We start from the raw sequence: 20,863 nt of genomic DNA on the forward strand, positions 1-20,863 counted from the left end.
CTTTCTCTTTTTTACTCAGTCCAGGACCCCAGCCCACGGAATGGTGCTGCCCACAGTTAAGGTGGGTTTTCTTCCTTTAGTTATCCCAATCTAGATAACCATGGACACGCCCAGAGGTTAGCCTAATCTACACAGTCCCCTCAATGATTGTAGATCCTGTCCCTTTGAGAGTGAATATTACGATTACACTTGTCACCTGGTGCAAACTGTGTCTGCTAGGGAACATATGCCCGGAGTCCACCCTCACTTGTATCACCAACCAGTTAGATTCAAGAGTTCCTTGACAGACTCTCCTAGACACTGAAAATGCATTTGGTTTCCTGATAATCCACAGTGGCCCTTTGCCACTGTAGCCAAGTTTAATTGGTGTGCTGTAGGCATGGACCAGGTTTGGGCTACAGCTGAGTCAGCTGAAGGGCACAGAAAACCTGCTGGGCCCTAGCCAACTGCTGGGCGGGTGTTTGAGCATCCAGTAAGCATTCAGTACTGGTGCTGCCTCCTGGTCCATGGAACATACTTTGAAACACTGGAGAGAGGCAACCTTTCCCCTTCTTCTTTTGCACTAGATAGTACTTTATAATTCCTTCTTTGGGGATTTCCTTCTCACTTTTGGTTTTTAGACAAGCTATCCCTGTATAGCCCCAACTTGCCTTGAGCTCAGTTTTTCTGCTTTAGTCTGCTTTGTGTGTGTGTGTGGGGGGGGGTCATAGATGTATGTTACTACACCAACACTGTTCTGTTAATGTGGGAGAGTCATAGAAATCTGAGGACAGAACTTGGCTTCTACAGCCAAGCACATTAATGGATGTGAGCAAATTTTGAGAACGTGCGCCATCACTTCACGTGACCCCGGCTTGGAAGAAGAGTCTAGAAGCTGTGCTTTGGAGACCAGATACTACTAATAAAGAATGCCCAGGATTCCTATGTTGAGCTCTATGAAAGTGACCAACCTCACAACATTTCCTGTGCTCTCACTTTCTACAACAACATCTAAAGCCTCCTGGCTCAGGGTTCCTGTCCTTGTACTGCTGGGAGGGGTAGAACTGGAGCCTAGGCTGCTACCCTAGGGAGAAGCACCCTACCACACCTCTGTGTACAGATTCTAGTTCCAAAGCAAGCAGAACAGAATAGATTCTTTTTCCTCTGCTCTGCTCTGATGAGCTTTGTGGGCTGTGTCCTGCTGGGATCTAGCCATGGCTTGGGGTAGCCTCCTGTTACCTGTTCTGGTTACAGAGCCCTCTGATTTGCGTGTAACTGGTGTGTAGAGTTGGTTTCTGCTGTAGTACACAGACCCTCAAGCTCTTATGACACGAGTGTGACCCTGATGCTTCTTGTTACGGTTGTGACTCTTACGCCCACCTGCCCACCTGAAGTTTGTAGATTACAAGCTTGGACTCCAGCTGATGGTGCTAGTGGGTGATGGCATAACCTTTAGGAGGAGGAACCTAGTGGAAGAAAGTTAGGTCATTAGGGAAATGCCCCTCCCTGAAGACATTTGCTTCTCAGCTGCCATGAAGAAGGTAGCTTTGCTCATCTTGCATGCCCCTCTGTGATGCTCTGTTTCCCATAGGCCTCTAGCCAGAAGCACTAACCACAGAATGATTCCCTGGAACTAAGCCAATCCCTCCTTGCCTTCTGCTCAGTGACCAGCCACTATCCCCATCCTGGGTTGGTACCCACTCCACATGGTACCCACCTGCCAGGAGTTTTGAGGCCAGACGGAGGCGTAGAACTGGGTTAGAGTTAGTAGGCCCTTGAGCCAGCTTAGATACTGATTCAAGAAAAGGAAAATGTTATGCTGAGTTTGGGGATTAATGTGCCTAGTTTCTTTTAGCATTTTAAGGCAGTGTGGAAACCTTGAAAACTGGGAATTCATCTGCCTGGATTGTGTATAGCTCCCATCCTGATGTTCTCAACCCTTCCCTTCTTTGCTCAGTAATAGCTTGTTCAGCTGCTCTGATTTTTCACTGGAGTGTTAAGCTACCTGTGTTCTAATCTTCAAGTTGCTGGGGTTGGGATGGGTTTGGAGAGCAAGAGAGACTAGCGTTCAGGAGGTGCGTATCAGCTTGCATCCTTTCCTGAGATGATGATCAGCAGTGCGCACCAGAGAGGCAGAGTGATCAGGTAGCAGGAAGGATATGAAGTGGGGAGGATTATTGGGTGGGACATGCTGAGGACCCCCCACTGTGTTTCTCTCCAAACTGCATGGAGTTGATGTTTTTATATCTATCTTAGAGCTTAGGCATCTGATATCCCAGAATGAACAACACCTGCATCACTCTGTCTGAAACACATGTCTGTGCTTAACTGTCCACTATAGAGATGGCTTTTGAGACAACCTTCAAAGGATGCATGGGAAATAGAAGTAGCTTGACAAAGGTCTATGTGGGAGCAGGAGAACCCACCGTGCTATGTGTCAGACACTACTTTTTACCCACTCAGGATGATGAGATCATTGGCACGAGCTAGATACTGAAGGACAGATTGCAGTAGAAATGCCTCTGTGCAGAATCAGCGGCAGCAAGAAAAGTGGATTCTAAAATACAGTGTATATTTTATAAATGACAGCTGCTGCAAAACAATGGAGATCTGAGTTCATTACGGCCCCCTTGTCATGAAGGCATTCAAATCCATTGCTCTTCCTAAGAAACAGTATTACTGTAGGTGAGAAAAGTTAGAAGTAGGGATTCCAGTGTTTGTTCTCTTGAAAGCATCGTGTTATATCCCTGCACAGGACCAAGGAGCCTTAGAAGAGATTATCTAAAAACTGTTAGTGATCTGAGGAGATGCTCACTAAGTGCTTTCCAGGCAAGCATGAGGACCTGGGGTCGATACCCAGTACCTACATTTTAAAAGTTGGGCTTGTGGCATGTACTTGTAATTCCTGCACTGGGGAGGCAGTGACAGAATCCCTGCTCCTCCTTGGCCATCCTTGGCCTCACTGGCAGACCCTAGGCCCCAGGGAACGTCCATATCTTAGAGAACTAGGTGGATAACTCCAGAAGATTGGCATCTAACAGTGACTTTGACCTTCACACACCTGCACACATAGGTGTATGTGCACCTGTACACATAGGGAAACCCACACATAAACTATGTTGTAATTGATCGCTCTTGTATCTTGACAGGTGTTAACAATGGCTGAAGATGGCAATGAGGAGATCATGTTTATCTGTAAGTGACCCATAGACCTCTCTGTGGCTAGTATGATGTCATAGAATGCAGATGGGATTGACTCTTCCTGTCTAGGGAAAGCTACAGCCACATTTTGTTTGTATAGCACGACATGCACTTCTATAATTTGTTCAATTGCTTTGAGAGCCTGGGTATTACCTGTCTGCTACAGTGCTGTGGCCTCAGATCACTTCTCTTCAGTACTCCGTTAGGGGCACATGACTGGCTGACCTTTAACTCAGAAAATCACCCAAGGTTTAGAAAGAGTGAGGAGTATGAGATTTAGGGTAATGGGTTAGTACTATCCTAGATTCTGGTTTTCCTAACCATGGAGATGATGTGTGGGGTTTGAAAGTGCCATCGACTGGGGCTCTTGCTTGACATTCTGTGCTTTTAGCAGCACTAAGAGGTAACTTCTGTGACCAGGCCTCCTGTATCTACTGTACCCTTGCTTGTCTTTGTGTTAGCACATGTCTCATGAACTTCATTGCATTAGAGTCCCCTTTTCCAGGTTTGTGATCTTTGGGTTTCTCTTTCTCTGAACATTCAGTGTCTGTTTTACAGGGTGTGAAGACTGTAGCCAGTACCACGACTCAGAGTGTCCTGAACTGGGTCCTGTGGTCATGGTCAAGGACTCCTTTGTACTGAGCAGGGCAAGGTGAGTGATTGCCTAAGCTTTCACAGCAGTTCTGTCTGTGAAGAAGGGCTCTTTACATGTCTGCTGTGGCCATGGTGCAGAGGCCCCAAATGTCTACAGATAGAAGGAGGCTTGAGAGTCAAAGTGAAAGACTGTGTGTTGGGGGGGTGGGCAATCCCCAAGAGGCTGGGATGAGTCCTAAGAGTTTCAAAGCATGAGGATGTGTTTCCTTGGTATGGTCAGGAACCTTGGCATCTGGGCTCTGTCAGCCTGGACTTCATCAGTTTATGCATTGAGCAAAAGTGGCTAAATTCACCAGGTAGTGATGGTGCATATTTTTGATCTCAGCACTCAGGAAGTACAGGCAGGGTGATCTCTGTGAGTTTGAGGCCAGCCTGGCCTACAAAGTGAGTTCCAGGACAGCCAGGGCTATACAGAGAAACCCTGTCTCAGGCGGGGGATGGACAAATTATTGCCTATTGGGTTTCGTCTGTGTTCTGAATCTAGGCCTCTGTGAACAGGTATGCACTGTGGACAGAATAAGCTCAGTCGGGTAAGGGTTCTGGGTAGGTAATCCAGGGAACAGGTCAAGCTTCTGTAGCTACCAGGAAAAACAAACCTTGCAGATGTACCGAGACAGCTTAGTAGCCAGGTATTGTTCTGCACGCCCTTGTTTTCCTGTGAGGTCTGTGCCTTCAGAGATCTAGGGTAAGGGCCCATAAGCTACTAAGTAGCTTGAGACTTGGAGAACCTCAGTTACCCCTCTGAGGCTCTGATGGTGCCTGATTTGGTCTGATGCTAAACTAAAATACTCAGTGTCTCATCACTGTTTCTAGAAATCTCCCAGCTGGTATGTACCCCCATTTATTCATCTTTATTTGTGGCTTAAGTTTTCAAAATATTTTTGCCCAAAGTAGAGAGCTGATCAGATCTTTTGTGGGGGTGAGGTGCCAGCTGCCCATCAAAATCCAGCTGAAGACATTGAGTGCAGAGCCATTGACTCTCCCAGCATCTGCTCATCCCCAAGGAGGATGGTCTATCTCTGTCTGCTTCTCGACATGTCTCCCACTAGCCCAACCTGAGGTCCCAGCTCCACGACTTCCTTTCCCATCATTTTCTTTGACCTTATAGTCTGGCTAATAAGGCACATCCTCAGTGAAGCTGATCCAACCCTCCCAGACCGAAGCCCCCTTTGTTCTCCAGCCTGACATGCTCTGTGCCCCTCTCTTTCTCCCTTCCTCCACCTTCTCTACAACCTGGAAGGTCATAGCCTTGTCTGATTTAGTTCTTATATACCAGCCCCCACATTGGAGCATGATGGGGGCTTGTAGGCACTGCGCTGCTCTGATCAGTGGGTAAGGTGGCATGACCTCTTTGAAACTTCTGCTTTCAGGTCCTCCCTCCCCTCTAACCTGGAGATCAGACGCCTGGATGATGGGGCTGAAGGTGTGTTTGCAGTAACCCAGCTAGTCAAGCGCACACAGTTTGGTCCATTTGAGTCCAGGAGGGTCGCGAAGTGGGAGAAAGAGTCTGCGTTTCCACTGAAGGTAAAGTTGCATGAGCAGGGACTTTGTGGCTCCCTCAGAACCCGGGGCTGCATGACTCCTGATGGGAATGGAATGAGGACATCTGAGGGGTGGTGATTTGTAAATCTTTTCTTCACTTCAGTTTGCGTTATACCTCAGAGTGTGAGGGTTAAGACAATGCCTACTAACTTGTAGGCCTTTAGGGAGTACATTTAAGAGCACACAGGAGTGACCCCATGCTGGTGTGACCCTTGTCCACCCCAGCAGGTGCTGTGGCTGCAGCATAGCAATGATCTCTGTAGCTTCCTACACCAGTGTGGCAATCTTACTCATGTATGAGTTGCAGGAGGCTCTCTGAGACTTGAGTAACTGCATGGGGCTAGGTGGCTGCACAGAGCATATCTGGCTGAGGGAGAGTGGGTATCTCCAACTTGGATATAACACCAAGAGAAACAAACTGGACGTCAGTTACAGGGATGACTGAGGATCTAAAGTAAACCCCAGGAAGCCTTCTGAGACTGAGGAGGCTCACACATAGGGCAAACCTTCAGAAATAGTTAGGACCTAAACAAATGAGGGCTGAGCTGCTCCTCAGCAGTCCTAAAGACAGTGTGCTTCTTCTGAGACCGGAGAGAAGCAGCCACCAACCTTAGGTGTTATAGCCTCAGAGTTTGGCACTCCTGGGATATTGAGCTTATGGGACAGACTTCAGCCAAAGAGGAAAGACAAATTCCTGATGGCAGATACTTTAAAAAAAAAAATGTGTAAGGAAAGTATAAAGAAAGATTCTGTGCTAAAGAATGATTGGAAAGGCCTAAATCTGAGCCCAGAAAGGCAGATAGCTTAGTGCCTTCTGTGGGCCCAGGTTATGGGTACACACTGGTGTCATCACATGGCTGGGGAAACTCCTTCATGCCTGTTCGACTTCTTTTCACCTCCTCAATTCTAAAGGTTATTTTCAGGTGCCAACTTGTTCTTAGCTCTGAGCACCTTTGTGTCCCAAGGGAAGCCCTGTATCCCTGAGAGAGGGTGGAAATGTGCCTTCCACACCCACTAGGGGTCACTGAGCAGCTGGTGGCCTCCAGGTTTTTCCCTGCATTTCTGAGGGTCTCAAACTTAGAGGGTCTGTTCAGGAAAAGCTTGGCAATGGAACGGGGTCCCTAAGGAAGCAATCATCATTCCACAGGTAGAGAACAGACCCTGCACTTGTGCTAACTCAAACTTAAAGTCACTAAGGGCTCTTTCTGCCTGCTCTCAATTAACCCTGAAGCCGTACTGATGCTGCAGACCAGGGACAGCTTACCTGAACTGAAGAACTCGGCTGATGCCGTGCTTGGAGCAGAACCAGGAGGAGAATTCCAATTTCTGGATATCTACCTGAGCCATGGGGAGAACTCAGGTGTCCCATTCCCAATGAGGCTGGGAGAAAATCTCATTGTTATGCTGGACAGGAGGAGAGCTCGGGGTCTTCATGATGTCTGCACAGAAGGAGAGCTCAGGGTCCCCTTTATATCTACACAGGAAGAGAGCTCAGGGTCCCCTTGATATCTGCACAGGAGGAGAGCTCAGGGTCCCCTTGATATCTGCACAGGAGGAGAACTCAGGGTCCCCTTGACGTCTGCACAGGAGGAGAGCTCAGGTTCCCCTTGACGTCTGCACAGGAGGAGAGCTCAGGATCCCCTGGATGTCTGCACAGGAGGAGAGCTCAGGGTCCCCTGGATGTCTGCACAGGAGGAGAGCTCAGGGTCCCCTCGATGTCTGCACAGGAGGAGAGCTCAGGGTCCTCTCGATGTTTGCACAGGAGGAGAGCTCAGGGTCCCCACAACATCTGCACAGGAGGAGAGCTCAGGATCCCCACAACATCTGCACAGGAGGAGAATTCAGGGTCCTCTCAACTTCTGCACAGGAGGAGAGCTCAGGGTCCCCACAACATCTGCACAGGAGGAGAGCTCAGGATCCCCACAACATCTGCACAGGAGGAGAATTCAGGGTCCTCTCAACTTCTGCACAGGAGGAGAGCTCAGGGTCCCCTTTATATCTACACAGGAGAACTCAGGGTCTCCTCAATGTCTGCACAGGAGAGAGCTCAAGTGTCTTCTTCCCCATCTGGGTCACAAAAGTACTCAGATACTCCAACGAGGAGGGACCTGCTGCATGTCTTCAACTTCTTTGCTGTGCCTACCACCTGAGCCATCTAAGCCACAAAATCTTTCTCTGATCCCCTGACTGTGGCAAACAGCTCGTCAGCAGGTCCTATCAGAAGCAGTGTTGTCTCCCCACGGTCCTATGCCACACTGATAGAATGGTCAGTAACGTCTATGATCCTCCCCTCAGGTATTCCAGAAGGACGGACATCCTGTGTGCTTTGACACTTCCAACGAAGACGATTGCAATTGGATGATGCTGGTGCGACCAGCACTAGAGCCTGGGCACCAGAACCTGACAGCCTACCAGCACGGCAGTGATGTGTATTTCACCACCTCGAGGGATATTCCTGCAGGCACTGAACTTCGTGTGTGGTATGCTGCCTTTTATGCCAAGAAGATGGACAAGCCCATGCTGAAGCAGGCCTGCTCTAGCATCCAGGGTACATCTTATTTTCTTCACTGTGGTTGGGCCCCTTGCCAGAGATGCTAATGAAGGTGCCAGCAGCTGAGATGGGGGCAGTGGGATGGAATCAGTACAGTGCTTGGCCCCCATGCCTGGGCCTATGGGGTGACAGAGACAGTGTCTCTCTGTCTTTAGGTGATTTGAGGCACTTGGGTATAAAACAGGTTGGCACTTGCTTTGGTCTCAGGGCTCCCACAGTGGCACACCCTCCTGGCGCTGTGAGGAAGCACAGAGGCCCAGGGATGGCCAAATGAAGGTGAGGTCCAGGACAGGCTGAGTGACAGTGCAGAACAGCAGTTCTCAACCTTCCTAATGCTTTGACTCTTCGGAACAGTTCTTCATGTTGTAACCCCAACCATAAGATTATTTTTATTGCTACTTCATAACTATTTTTGCTACTGTTATAAATTATAATGTAAATATTTGGTTTTGAGTGGTCTTAGGCAACTCCTGTAAAAGGGTTGTTCAAATCCCCCCCACCCAAGGGTTTGTGACCCACAGATTGAGAAGTGCTGGTGTAGAAGGTGAGGGAACCAGGGACAGTATAGAAGGTGAGGCTCAGAAAGCAGCCACATCACAATGTAGAAGGTGAAGGAACCAGGACTGGAACAACAGATCTGGCTGCTGTGCTGTCAGTGTGCTGGTACTGCCACTGTGTACTGGATAGCCACTCCTCCCCAAGTCATGTGTGTACCCAGGCAAAAGTGTGGGATGTCTAGACAGATGCCTTGGTGTGTGCATGTGTTTGTTTTAAGCTGCAGAGCACATGCTCTTGTGTAGTAACAGATGCACAGTGCCTTTGTGTGTTTACAGATGTGTGTGTGCAGGCGCACCAATCTGTGCATTTGTCAGCATGTATGCAATTCACAGTACACATTTTGTATTCTTCTAGATGTATAGGTTTGTATATGTGTTAGAGTGTATGAATCGATGGGACTACATACATGTGTTAATATATGTAGTCATTTAGAAGTACATATATGTATACAGATGCACAGGTATGTACCTATATTAGCATTGTGTAGATTTATAGGTCTGTGCCTGTATATGCTCAGATGTACAGATGTGTGCATATGCTTGTCTGTAAGTACAGATGTACAGGATTGTATGTATATACATATACAGAGGTATATGTATGTGTTTGTGTGTGTCTTGTCCATATGCATTCAAGAAATGTAGTTCTGCATGGAGGAATTATTTCGGTGAGCCACTAGGTTCAGGATCTCCTGATGGAGAAGCCAGTCACAGTGCTTGCCCTATTAACCTGCATCTCCCAGGGCAGCAGCCTTGCTCATTGTTGTTACTAAGGGTTTTCAACATCCAAGTGGTTTCTTCCTGTGGTGGGATAGAAAGGCTTCACGGGGCAGTTCAAGATCTTACAGGTGGAGGTTCATAAATCAAGAGCTCTGTCCTGTCCTGTGTTTCTAGTCATTTGTGGTTTAGATGAATGGAAGAGCCTAGGTGCATGTCTTGGGCCCTGCCTCATAAAGCAGCACAAAAGGAGCCAAGCACAGATATGGCTTCTCCCAGCTCTGGAATCTAGAGACACTTCACTGTGTGTTGGAACAACTTGTAAGTGGTGCAGGTCACTGGCTACTGTCACCCAGATGGCAGCTTGAATCTTTGTCTTTCTATCTTTGGAGCACTTATTTGGCTCTTCCAGGCTGGCTGCTGCTAGCATATGCTCCCCTGGGCTTCCCCACTGACAGTTTAAGTGGCAACTTCCATCACACCTTGCCACCTACCTCTCTGGCCACCGATCTGTCCTTTCCCTAAGTCCCTCTCCGCATTACCCTCACAGAGCTTGGGCTATGTACCGAATGCATCCCCCCTGCAGAAACCATGCATTGCAGCCCTCCTTGCCCACGTCTCAAAAGCCCACAGAGAGCAAGGCCTCTGAAGACAGGAGGGAAGCATCTACAAAGGAGTACTGATTGATTAGTTCCCTGGTTGGACCTGAGAGGGATGGACTTTTCATTCTTCTTAGCGCTAGTCCTTGTGTGTGTACCAGAGAGTTTGTCACCCCAAGGTGGAGTGAGTAAGTCTTGTGGACATCACTTTGTCCTCTCCCTAGGTGGGTGAGATCTCAGGAGCTGTACTGTGGGCCACGCTTTGGCCTGGAAAGCTCATTTTATTCTCTTCCTGCCCCTTTCAGATTTCACCCTGGATGGGTGTCTTTGTTGCACAAATCAGTTTGTAGACCTCTAAAATCAGGTCCTAAATATGGATGGACTCCAGCTTCTGATGGTTCAATTTAATGATTTTTTTTTTTTTTTTTTTTATGATGGATGGCATGGGTGGAGAACATTGACTAGAAAATCTCTACTATAAGCTATAAGCTTTGGTCTTACCTCACCCTGTGATGGGTAGGTGGTAGGATTCTCTCGAGGCTGGGCAACTGCAGCTCTCAGTGGCCACATGACCACCAGGAGAACAGCCACACTATTCACTGTCACAGCGGGGGTGCAGTAGGCTTGGTATTTACACTTAACAGCAACTTCACCAGGCAGCTCTGTGAGTTTAGGAACATCTGCTTAAAGAACACAGGTTTCAACCCAGATGTGGAGGCTCGCACCTTTAATCCCAGCACTCGGGAGGCAGAAACAAGCAGATCTCTGTGTGTTCAATGCCAAGCTGGTCTACAGAGTGAGTTCCAGGACAGCCATAGAGAAACCCTGTCTCGGGGAAAAAAAAAAAAAAAGGCAAGAAAAAGAAGAGAGAGAGAGAGAGAAGTTATACAGGTTTCATCCTGCTTCAGCTATGATGCCCCTGAAAATGGACTTGGATTCTTTGTTCTGCTATTCTGGGTTCATGTTTCCCTGAGCCCACATTGAGTGGCTTGCTTTCCTCCAAAGGGCATGAACAGGTAGGTGCAGTGGGGAGCATGGGCTCAAAATCACCCTTCTGTTGGGAAAGACAGAGGGTAACATCTTCTAGTCCCTGGGAAGCCGTGTTATGCCTGCAGTCTGGCCTGCTTGTCTGTCTGTCTGTCTCCCTCTCTCTCTCTGCCTCTGGCTTTGTGATTAGTGTTTTCTAATTTTCAAACCAGTTTCAATGTATTCAGTTGAACTCAACGTGTTGAGTACTCACTTCAGGGGCTTTCAGTAGGTGTATGCAAGTGTGTGACTCTGCCACAGTCTCCTGTAGATTAGCTCATCCTCCCCTCCTGATTTCACCCTCAGTGACCCTCTGCCCCAAGCTGAGCTGCTGTGTATCCTGCTGGACTTTTCACAGTTGGCCTGTGCCTGCCCTTCTGTTACTTGGTTTTAACTGTGCTCACACCTGAAACTTCTCTTCTTATGCTGTCCATGTTGCTGTAAACTTTGTGACTGTGTCACACTGTTTGGCTGAGCAATTTCCCTATGTTAGGAAATGTCAGGTGGTACTTAGGGACTCATCTGCTGGCTATTGCCTCTTGGTTTTTTTTCTTAGAGAATGTTTTTATCTTGTAAAGTTACCTTTGGGCAAATCTTCTGTCATGACTGCCTGGTTCTTTCAATGAGAAGTCTTCACTCAGTGCCAGAGCAGCAGGTAGCCAAGATTAGGGGCCTGTTTGGGGCAGCATAAATTCTCTTGTGTGATTATTGTAGGAGATGATGTGCCTCTTAGACGAAAGGAATCCCAGCCCAGTGTCCCAAGGGCTCCTTTTAAAAAACTATTTGTGTGTGTGTGTGTGTATGTGTGTGTGCACACTATGGGGCTAGAGTCAGCTTGTGGGATTTGGTTCTTTCCTTCATCTCATGGGTCCCATTGAACTCAGGTCATTGGGGTTGGTGGCATGTGCCTTTTCCTGCTGAGCTCTTGCTGGACCCCAATGATTCCTTTTTTGAACCCCTTCTTGGGAACCTCTGTATGTTTGGGAACCTGGATGAGAAGTGGGAATTTGACTCATTTCTATTTGTTCCCAATTTCCTGGGAGTCCCTAACCAGCAGAACCCTAGAAAGTGGCAAAGAAGAGTTCAGACGTAGGGTGGGACATTCAGGATGCAGTTCCTACCTGCCACCTCTTTGTTATCTTTTTCTATCTCTGATTTCAGTCTGACAGGTTCCACATTGCATATGCTTCTTCCCCAGCTGTGATTGTCTGCATCCCCATCTCTATTCTTTGTGTTCTTGGCACTAGCTTAGGATGCAGAGAGACGGAATGTTCTCTTTCCTGGTGCATGGTGGGTATATAGTTGAAGATCTGGGAGACTGTCTGGACTCAGGCACTTCCTCTGTCCGAGTGGCCTCTGGTGTGTTAAGCTACATGGTGATGGGTCTGGATATAACAGGCAAGAAGGGTAGCTGTAAGCTGGCCGCATGGACAGACTGGCTAAGCCAGATCTTGAGGAGCGCCCAGTGCAGGTCCCAGGAGAATGCCTGTGACTTGGAAAGGAGCCTGCAGTCCCCTCCCCATCTGCATCGCCAAGGTCAGTCTGTGTTCCTTGTCCTTGTCCCTCCTTGGGTTCCTAGTGTCATTGGAGGACTAGAGACACTGTCCGGGTGGTAGCCTTCTGCCCCAGGTGGGGATTATTTTTAATTGAACATTTTAAAGTTTACTCCTGCCCAGGTACCAGGCTTCCCTGTCACACAACAGTTATCACAACTCTTATCACAAAAATCTCCATGGGATATGTTGGGCTAGGACCACAGCCATTTCAGTCTCCAGCACTGTGAGGTGTCTGTTTTAGGTCCCACATACACTGTTATGTGAGCCACTGAAGATTTAAACATGAGTTGTGTATGCGTGTGTGTGTGTGTTGCTATAGAAAGAACACAGGTAAAGTATTCTGCTTCTGAGCTACACACCCAGCCCCCCTTTAAAGCAAAACAAAACTTTGAGACAGGGTCTCACGAAATGGCCAAGTTGTCTTTGAATTTGTTCTGTGACCAGAGTGGGGGCCTTGGACTTCTGGTCATCTTGTTCAGCCTAAGTAGCTGGTATTACAGGTCATCACAATGAGGCCCAGCTCAAGTGTGGGTCCTGAAGGCTTGTTTTTCTCTCAGAGAATCTGAAGGACTCTGCTCCCACAAGGCTAGTGATTGGGGGGGGGGGGGCACATTATGCGTCTGGTGACAGGGCTGACCCTGTGGTAGTCACAGGGATACCACATCTGCCCAGATTCCTCATCTGTAAAATGGGATGAACGTGGTCAGTGTGTGTGAAACTGAGGACAGTGCCTAGAATATATGTGCTCATGAGTCTGGGCATCTCTGTCCTTGTCATCATCACCTAGGGATCAGACCTTACTCAGCTGCAGTAGCTAACCCTTCTGTCTTGTGTCTTGCAGCTACAGGCACCCCTGAGCCCAGTGTCCCCGCAGAACCTGAGCGTGGCCAGTGGGTGTGTAAGGTGTGTTCCAGCACCTTCCTGGAGCTTCAGCTCCTGAATGGTAAGGAGAAAGTGGCAAATGGGGGTTACCCAAGGTGGACAGACTGTTGCATTGAGCTCGCTCTTTTTTTCTTCTTTCTCTTTTTTTATTTCTTTTTGTTGTTGTTGTTTGTTCATTTTTTGGTTTTTCTTTTTTGTTTTGGTTTTTAAAAATTGTCTTTATTATATATATATTGGGATTTTTGCCTATGTTTATGAGAGTGTCAAATCCCCTGGAACAAGAGTTACAGACAGTTGTGAGCTGTAATGTGGATGCTGAGAATTGAACCTGGGTCCTCTGGGAAAGTAGCCAATGCTCTTAATTGCTTAGCTATCTCTCCAGCCCATGTGCTGAGCTTTTTCATTCATGTTGACTCATGCCCATGGTTGTCAGGATGTCCCAGGCTTAGTATTGTCTGTTCCCATGGCCCACAATGGTGGAGCTGCTGCTCAGAGCTCCTTCACTTGGCCTGACCCTCCCTACTGTTCTACTGACCAAGCTCTGGATATGGTGGACACAAGCAAGGGCCAGAAACCATGATGACTTGCCTCTTGTAGTCCTGCCAGGTTTCTGTATCTGACGGTTCTTCCCCCTGTGTGGTGACAGGGCAGACCCTGTGGTAGTCACAGGGATACCACATCTGTTCATCTTCCTCATCTGTAAAATGGGATGAACTTGGTCAGTGTTTGTGAAACTGAGAACAGTTTCAGGGAATCCCATTACCTCAGGCTCCCTTACTAATTGAAGGTGACAGGGAAAATTTGACTCCATCCCCTAGTTACCTAGTTGTACTGTATCCAGGGAACCTCTCTGGTGGGCAGTAGAGAAAGATGCCAGTCACAGAAGCTACAAGGATGCTAGGTATGAATGCTGTGACTTTTATCACATACAGAACATGCTTGAGAGCCAAACCTCAAGGGGGCACTGCTTTCTAAGTTCTGAACAAGTCTGTGATTGGAATGTTCTGGAATCTATGAGAACGTTCTTTCTAGGCAGATTTTAGCAACAGAAAGGCTAATGGAAGCATTTCTGGAAAATATCTTGGGCAGTCCTTGTTCTTCTAAGGAGTGAGGCTGTTCTTATGTGCCTGGGCCATCCTCCTAATCTTGTCCTTAAGACTTTTGCCCTCTGCCTGGGGAAAATCACCTGTGTTCATCACAGATAGGAGCAGAGAGCACCTGCCAGTTTCTTCTTCCTTCTCCTCCTCTTTGTATTTATTTTTATGTGTGTTATTGTTTTGGTTGCATGCATGTCTGTGCACCACATGTGTGCAGTGTAGAGACCAGAAGAGGGCATTGGAGCCCCTGGAACTGGAGATGCAGAGGGTTGTAAATGAACATGTAGGTGCAGAGACATGAACCTTGGTCTCTGGAAGAGCAGCAAGAACTCCTAGCCAGTGAGGCATCTCTCTAGCCCCATCTTCTGCTGTTGCCAGGTTTGTGAAAAACATGCCCCCTAGATGAGGGCAAGGCCCATCTGTGGAAACCAGAGGGTGGGGACATCATACAGATATGGTCACTCAGCCCCAATCAAGAAAGGCTGTTTGGTTTGCTAGGTCATTTTCTTTGGTGACTAGTTTTAGTTGAGGGAAAAGCTTCCCCTCACTTTGGTAGTAGAGCTAGGCCAGTGTTCCCAGGGGGTGAAGGAACTCTTCTTTCTGCTGCAACCCTTGTGTGGGTGTCTGGTGGGTAACCTGATAGTTACCCTAGGTCAAAACTGATTTGAGACACACACACACACACACAGAGAGAGAGAGAGAGAGAGAGACAGACAGACAGACAGACAGACAGACAGAGAACCGAGAGCTGGGTCTCTATGAAAGTAGGCTACAGGGCAGGGGTGCCTTTTGTCACCCCCCACATACATACACACAGACTGGCTTTCAGGGCATCTCAGGGCCACATGACATGGCTGCGATACACAGATCTATGGAGAGCAGGCTTCATTGGGTAATACTTTGTCCAGTAGGAGAATGTTAATCAGTGATCCCTCGTCTTAATTATGCTCACACTGTGCCTGAAGCTGCCTTCTGTAGAGTTTGTCTGACAGGCTTGCCTCAAGCAGAAAGGCTCTGCTCTCTCAACCATGTTACTACCATTGGAAGTAATACTCGGTCATTTTGTTTCTGGTATCTGCTGGTGTGTGGTGTACCGAATTCCCCCAGCAGATAGTAGTAATAAAATGACCAAGGATAGCAATCTGTGTGTTACTTCCATTGGCAGTAACATGATTGAGAGAGTGTCTGGCCTGACTGTGGTTGGCTGAATTCTAATCAGATGAGTCCTTTGAACTTGAACTTACTTCATGCATTTATTTGTGACTGAGCATAGAACATAATATAAACTGTGGCCAGGTAAGAGTCAACCTGTACCTTTTAAAGTCAGGCTCACCACTCAGAGCATCAAGAGACAGCTGAGGTTGTTGGATAACATGGGAAGCACAGGTTGTTCTTCTTGACCTTTGACCTGATGCTCTCATTTTCTGTGTCCCCTTAGGGAACCCTGCTTCTGTCTCAGGAGGCCACTTAGGAGTATCTGATTAAACATGAGGCAACAGTGAATGTCCTGGCCTTGGTGCCCTCCTGGAATTCTGCTCCATGTAAATGCAAAGACAGGGAAAAGTGGGGAGCACTGAGCAAGGTTAAAAAGATGCCAGGATGTGTTTGCAGCAGCATTAACCCAAGCATGCCAGAGAAGCTGAAGCCAGCAGTGGGATACCCAGGAAACATGTCTGCTCCTGCAGAGCTTAGAAAGTACAGGGAAGTACAGACTGGTGGCCTGCTTAGAGCCCTGGTCTCTTGGTCTGCCCCTGCCCTGCCCGGGCCCCACCCACCTACATTTCTGCTCCATCAGCAGAATGTTGGGTCTCTTGGGAGAGACTTGAGACTGAGGACAGGGACTCAAGAGTCAGGTGTTGGAATCTGGGCAACTTCAGACTTCTTCATTTCTTCTTAGAGTGGTGGAACTGGCTCAGGCCCCAGATAGGGAGGATGGATTTCTCTATAGAAACTAACCAGGGAGAGCAAGGACCCAGCAGTGGGACTGCTCAGCCCTTAACATCCTGTACAGTGAGGCTCTAGATGCTGGAAGAAAACTGAATGTGAGCAAGAGACCAAACAACTTGTCTGAGGAATCTGAAAACAACCCCCCCCCAAAAGAAAAAAAAAACCCTCCAGGCTGAAGTCTCACTCAGGTACTCAGGTGAGAGATGGCAGCACGGCAATGCGTCCTTCAGTAAGAGCAGGTCATCGTTGAAGATATCAGAGGACAGTAGTTACTAAAAATGAAAGCTGGTAGCAGACATAAAGTTACTAGGAAAGTTTTCCATATAGAGGAGCATATGGAGGACACAAACAGAAGAGATATGGGAACTGGAGGATGGTCTGAGACTCTGCAGGTGTCTAGGAGTATTCTGTAGGGAAAAGGGAGAGGACTGCGCATGTAGCTCAGTTGATAGGATGATTGCCTAGCGTCACAAGCTCTGAGGTCAATTCCCACCATCCCTAAAACAGACATGGTAGCGCATTCCTGTCATCCCAGTCTTCAAGAGGCAGAGGCAGGAGGACCAGGAGTTCAGAGTTATCCTCAACTGCATGGCAAGTTTGAGTGTACCTTGGGTAACACAAGATCCTATCTCAAAAACAAACCAGACAGATAAATAGCAAGGACATACTAAAGGATGCAGGTTTACAACCCAGACGGGCCCAGCAGGCCACCAGTATGACAAATCCACAGATGCACCTGTACCATCATGAGCCCTAATCACATGAATTACAAGAAAGAAAAAAAAACTGTGGGAGGATAAGCCATTAGGGCATTGTTAAGACAGGAAGGCAAACTTAGCCATCAGATTTTTCACTGTCAGTAACCTTGTGAAGATATTTAACAAATCCAGAAATTTCCAAGCAGGACCAAAAAATCTAGTGAGGAGAACCCTGGAGTATGCAAGCTGTCCCCATCAGACCACTTGACGAAGACTTTGCCAACCACACAACACTGGACTCCAGAGCTCAAATGCGTGGCTTCTGAGATCCCAGCACCTCTATTGAGTTTTACAGTGTTGGCCTGCCCAAAGCAGTGTGCCTGTTCTCTACACATAGGGAACGGGAAGAGGGTCCTTTGTGGGGAAGGAAAGAAGATTACGCAGGTCACCAGCCCAAAGTAGTGAGAGCAGAGAGCACTGGGAAGAACAGGTGCCAAAGGAGAGAAATCAGAAAGTAACTGAGAGGAGCCAGGCAGGAGACATGGGACAGCGACTAATGGAAGGAAAGGCTGTAATTAACTCCAAAGGAAAATGCTAGCCACAACTTCATGGCCAAGATCTTGCACCAAAATGTGATCTGAGTCTGTTGGTGGGATTTAGAGGAGTGTGAGGTCTGAAAGGAAGCAGCATGTATAAGCAAGTAGAACCCTTTTGTTTCATTTTAAGTCGTCAGTAGGCACTGTCTAATATAGTCAGACCTTTTTATCCATGGCACCCTCATGCCAGCTTTTAAACAGCCACGTACCAAAAATGATTTGGAAATCATGAGTCTTTATGAACTATATACAGTATTTTTTTCTTGCTATTATTCCCTGAATATAGAGCAGTAACCTTTTGCATAGCATTTTTACTGCATTTTTATATTTTGAGTGATAATATGTATGGTATGTGTGTAGGTAGCCTTGGCTTCCTGGAATTATCCTCTGTAGTTGTGGATGGGTGACTGGAGAATACAGAGGAATGGATAGGCAGAGTGGGGCAGGAGACTGCTGTTTTCTGTTATGAGTCAATTACAAAGTTATTTGTACCTTTCTCATTGGATTTTTTTTTAAAAAACAACATTGTGAGTCTTTTCAAGGCAGCAACTTTGGGCTTCACTTATTTCGTACTGCATTTTTATTTTGAAAAATAAACTTCTGCTTATTTATCATTTCTTTTTGGGCTTTGGAACAGGGTTTCATGTACCCCGGGCTGGTTCTGCACTTGCCTGTAGCTGAGGACGACCTTGACTTCTGCTTCACTTCCTAAGTGGTCTCCACGCCTGGCCCCTTTTTATGCTTTGTTTGTTTTGTTCTTTTCTCAGCTTGAGTTGAAGGCTTCACTCAGTCATTATTAATTTTTTTTTTTAATGGAAGCATTGACTTTTTCCTGAAGAGCTGTGTTAGCTTCCTTCCGTGTTTTATTCTACATTGCATCTAAATTCATATGCACACCATAACATAGTCTAGAAATTCATAAAGCAAAGACTGACTGCTGTATGAGGAGAAATCGTACTACCTCCTCTGACTGTAGAATACTTCTACCATAAGCAGTTAGTTAATAAATCAAGAACAGATTTGAGGAGCGTGCTGGGCAGACTTCGTGGCCTGTGTGAGTGCAGCGTCAGAGTTGGTGTGCTTCTCTCATGCAGTTTTTAAATGATATATTTATTTTTATTTTATGTTCATTGGTGTTTTGCCTACATGTATTTCTATGTGACGGTATCATGGACTGGAATTAGTTGTCATCTGTCGTGTGAATATTGGAAATCAAACTCTGGTACTCTAGAAGAGCAGCCAGTGCTCTTAACCGCTGGGCATTAATTTACTGATTTCTGAGACAGGGTCTCACCTTGAATCTGAACTCTTGTCCGTCTGCTTTACCCGTCTGAGTTCTGGGATTACACACGTGACATCGCATTGTTTGTGCTGGGCATCAGACGCAGGGCTTCATGTGATCAAGGCAAACTCTCAGCGGCTGCACTTACTCCTAGCTCTTGCTCTCCTTTTATTTACTCTCCTTATTTTGGACTTTGGACCTGAGGAATCACAGCTTCTATCTACTGTGGGTGACTCTGGCTGTGTCTAACACGTTGCTTCCCTCTGCTTTCTATTCTCCCTGTGAGAACTCTGAAAACCTCCTTTAGACCATTTTCTAGTGTTACGCCCACATCTCCTGCCCTCCCTCTCCTGTTTTTAGGTCCTTGTCACTTGTCCATTTTGGGGGTTTCTACTTAAAAGATTCCTTTTTCAATAGTGTCTAAGTCATGTTTTTAATTTGTATCTATGAGTCTTAGTCTTATAAAAGATTTTTTGCTTACTTTTCTTACTTGTTTGCTATTTTTCAGTCATCTTAGTCTTTTTCCCAAACTTTTTTTTCTCTACTTGGTTATATCTGCCCCTTCACTCCAGTTTGTCCTTAGCTTGTGCTGTGATTTTGGAATTCCAGTCATCTGGTTTTTATGTCAGCTGATACCCTAACATGATACCCTAACAGTTGTTTTGTTGCTAAGCTTTCTCGGGTGTGGTGGGTCACTACTTTGGGTTCTGTTGCTTTGATGATGTGCTTAGCAAGAATTCTTCCCTTTTTCCTCTCCATTGTGTGCTTTTCCCATTGCCTGGGAAAGTGTTAGTATAGAGTATAGGGTGCTTTTTTAATTTTATTTATTTTTTCTTTTCTGAACTTCATAGTTGAGGTTTTATTTCTTATAGGACGTGAAGGCTTTGGCTTCAAGGGGTTTGGTTTGTTTAGCTTGTTTAGCTTGACTGGTGTGTATTTGTGTTATATACCCCCCCTACTGGGGCTTTGGTTCCTTATGGGAGTCATTTTATACCACCTGCTCTTCCTCTCTAACACCTCAAGGTGACAATAGTTGCCCTAGCAGGTAAAGTTGCTTGCTTCCAAGCCTGACCTCCTGAGTTCCATCCCTGGGACCCATGTGGTGGAAAGAGAGGACCAGCTCCCACAGTTGTCCTCTGATCTCCACTTGCGTGCCATGACCCAAGCACACCTGCACACACAATAAATAAATAAGCATGAAAGTAAATAAATGGATGATGAGACCATTGCAGAGAACAGCTTTCTTTCTGTTTCCCTGGGTCACTTAAGCCCAGAGGAATCTTGATGAAAACCAGGCTTTATTGACAGTCCCAGAGCCTAAGCCATATGTAATATTCAATCTCCGTTGTGCCAATACATGAGCCTAGTGTAGAATGAATCCATGTCTCCTATCCAGACTCCATGTAAATTCTATGTTGCTCTTTGCCTGGATTTAGTGTAGACCCAAGTCTGTCTCTCAGTCCCCAGACCCTGTGATGACTTGTGTTCCTGTCTTTACAACCAATGACCTGAGAGACCCCAGGGCCTCAACTTTCCCTCTTGTATGTCCTTCCCTTCCTTTTTAAGTTCCCTCTGTGTAGTTGGCAGAGTCTTCTTTGCTTTCTTTTAATACTGCTCAGCTTGTATTATCCGGGTGTGTGTTCTGTTTTGTCTCACCTTCCCCCATTCATTTTTAGTCAGTGGGCTTGGTGTAAGCTTGTTCTGCTAGGTACCAGATCATGTCAGCCTTGGGGCCACCCACCTAGCATAGAGTCTCTAATGAAGGACAAGTCAGGAATAATGGCTACTGGGCTTGATACTGGTGCTGAATCAACTTACATTTGCAGAGAAAGGAACCACCAACTCCAGGCACAGTGGTACTTTTGTCATATGTGTGCTTAGTTACCCACTTCCTCTTCCCGTCACCTGGTACCTGTGACCTAGCCATATTTGTCTACTATCTCCCAAACTTGACATTCCATGTGGTACCTGCCTGTCTGTTC

General features: G+C 46.9%; 1 protein-coding gene across 2 annotated transcripts in view; it reads left to right on the top strand.

Annotated features, from left to right (window-relative positions):
- The window catches only part of Prdm15 (PR/SET domain 15), a 63,376-nt gene that overhangs the window by 8,563 nt on the left and 33,950 nt on the right, over positions 1 to 20,863 (top strand). For both annotated transcript variants that reach the window (XM_057765541.1, XM_057765542.1), the window contains exons 2-6: positions 3,129 to 3,174; positions 3,739 to 3,832; positions 5,205 to 5,358; positions 7,672 to 7,924; positions 13,221 to 13,322. In XM_057765541.1, coding sequence (XP_057621524.1) covers positions 3,138 to 3,174; positions 3,739 to 3,832; positions 5,205 to 5,358; positions 7,672 to 7,924; positions 13,221 to 13,322 — 640 coding nt within the window. In that variant the 5' untranslated portion in view covers positions 3,129 to 3,137. The remainder of the gene's footprint in view (positions 1 to 3,128; positions 3,175 to 3,738; positions 3,833 to 5,204; positions 5,359 to 7,671; positions 7,925 to 13,220; positions 13,323 to 20,863) is intronic.

This window comes from Chionomys nivalis, chromosome 3, assembly GCF_950005125.1.
Source record: "Chionomys nivalis chromosome 3, mChiNiv1.1, whole genome shotgun sequence".
NCBI classification, from domain to species: domain Eukaryota; kingdom Metazoa; phylum Chordata; class Mammalia; order Rodentia; family Cricetidae; genus Chionomys; species Chionomys nivalis.